A 2,500-nucleotide genomic window follows, 5' to 3' on the forward strand; every position below is an offset into this window, starting at 1 on the left:
CACTCATATGGTGGTTTCGGTATCAAAGACAAAAAGAAAAAGAGATTGCAATAATGAGTGCAAGGGTGAACTATACCTAGATTGACCAAAGTTGCCATTATTGTTTCAAAAATAGTCGCATAATGGGATGGACGATGCCAGTCTAAGGCACTCCAGAGCCTCATATTTGGCCCAGGTAGCTCAAAGAAACATTTACTAGAATAGAGCTATTCTTCGAACAGCCATATCTGATGAAATAAAATGAAACAAACAGAAATGGATGGAGACGGGAGGAAATGTTGATGCGGCACCCCGAGGTTCTTGCAGGAGAGGGGATGACAGCCACGCTGGCCACTGATTGGCTAACCGCAGGGCCACGCGTTCGACCACGCCCACGAGGGGATACGTTTTTTCCTCATTGGCAGAGAGACAAGACTCCTCCCGCGCTCCGCCCCTGGATCCGCCCAGTACAAGCAATGGCGTGGAGGTGGAGATTGTCATCAGTTTCCCACACGGCACGGTCCTGTGAACATTGGTCTAACGGGTGAATATTCAGCTCCCTGTTGTGAGAGTTGACAGAAGAGCTTCCAGGGGTTAGTGAGACAGACAGACGGTTTGCCAGGTAGGGGCCTTCTGGCAAAGACAGTCCACTTCACTCGAACGAACCCCCGCTCCAACCTGCGGGGTCATAGTGCAAGGGTCAAAGTCAGTCCACACAAAAGAGGATGACCTCTTCTCTCAACGATCAGATGACAGTGTCGACGACAATGCTGCCGCACTACGAGTCGCCGCTGCCTTCGCTCTACGAACCACAACCGCAGCCGCCAAAGCCGAGACTGATGTTTAAGATGCCCAGGGTGGTTCCGGACCAAAAGGGCAAGTTCGAGTCAGATGAGCTTTTCAGGAGGCTGGCGAGGGAAACGGAGGTAAGGAAGTCCTGCATACACTATAAATTTCCTCTATGATCTTCAGCAATAAATTCCCAGGAGAGAATCCTGATTACAGAATAAAATAGGCTACATAAGGAATGACCTGACTTTTGGGTCTCAAGAAAATTTTAGACAAAAAGATAAGAGACCCTTGAGAAATATTGCTATTATAAATATCCAAATAAATTGTATTTAAATTTGAAGTAAATTTCTGTACAAACTTATGTACACACATATATTATATATAAATATATATATATATATATATATATATATATATATATATATATATATATATATATATATATATATATATATATATATATATATATATATATTAATGGTGTTAGGCTTCAGTAAGAAGGGATGATTTCCATTCCAGATTCTTTTTAACTTCCACAGTACGACAAGCTTTTAAGGAATATGGAATCTATAACATCCCGTCTTCTTGAAGCCTAACAAGAGTAGTATGAATATATTTACACAGTGAAGCTATGTGGTTATTTGGATCTATACACACACACACATATATATATATATATATATATATATTATTTATAACATACAATACATAGAACACACATACATGTATATATATATATATTTATATATATATATATATATATATATATATATATATATATATATATATATATTCTCTACAAAGTTGGTGTTCCGATCAATGAAGTTAAGCAACATCAGGTGTGGTCATGACTTGGATGGGTGACCGCCAAAACTGGCAAAGGCCTTCAGTACAAAAGCTTATTGAACGTCCAATAAGCAGGGTATGGGTTAACAACCGCATCTTGACAGTATATAATATATATATATACATATATATATATTATATACTGTATATATATATATATATATATATATATATATATATATATATATATATATATATATATATATATATATATGTGTGTTTGTGTGTGTGTGTGTGTGCGTGGATACAGATAAATATATATTAACAGATACAGAAGATGGCATTGAACTATAACACTCTCGTTGAAATTAATGCGCAAAATATTCCATGTTTCTCTGGCAATTCTCAAGAAATTTCAAGAGAATTCCTTCTTATACTGTGCATCAAGTATACACTTATTCTTCAGGGTACTGAACGATTTCTTACCAAGAATTTTTTCAAGCGTTGTTTTTCCACAATTACTTTTCGCTTAGTGTTTACTATTAAAATTACTGGAGTAAGTCACGAAATGCTCAGTAAGAAAGGGATACAGAGATGATCTGTTAATACTCCTTGAGATTTTAATGGAAATTGACAGAGATTTACTTGAGGGAAAGAAGAGCTATCTTTTTTTATGAAAGTGACACCTACCACTTGCAATACACATCATTACCATGGACTGATAAATAAGTAGTAAAAACTGATCCTCTTTACTAATTTATGGGTTTAGCATTTAATTCCATTTCAACGAAAACAAATGCTCACTGGACATGATTCGCCATTTTCGATGTGGTCATGTAGGGATGTATCGAAGCTGCTGCTTGTTTTCACTATTTAATTAATATATATATTTTTTTATCGCGCGTTGCTGGTGCAACATTACTTCGAGGTGGCTTTTACACGG

The 2,500-nt window shown here is 36.8% G+C and overlaps 1 protein-coding gene across 1 annotated transcript in view; it reads left to right on the plus strand.

Annotated features, from left to right (window-relative positions):
* The first annotated feature begins 464 nt into the window (after positions 1-464).
* The window catches only part of LOC136845750 (protein big brother-like), a 59,072-nt gene continuing 57,036 nt past the window's right edge, over positions 465-2,500 (plus strand). Inside the window, exon 1 of the mRNA XM_067115995.1 lies at positions 465-905. Coding sequence (XP_066972096.1) covers positions 705-905 — 201 coding nt within the window. The 5' untranslated portion in view covers positions 465-704. The remainder of the gene's footprint in view (positions 906-2,500) is intronic.

This window comes from Macrobrachium rosenbergii, chromosome 14, assembly GCF_040412425.1.
Source record: "Macrobrachium rosenbergii isolate ZJJX-2024 chromosome 14, ASM4041242v1, whole genome shotgun sequence".
NCBI classification, from domain to species: domain Eukaryota; kingdom Metazoa; phylum Arthropoda; class Malacostraca; order Decapoda; family Palaemonidae; genus Macrobrachium; species Macrobrachium rosenbergii.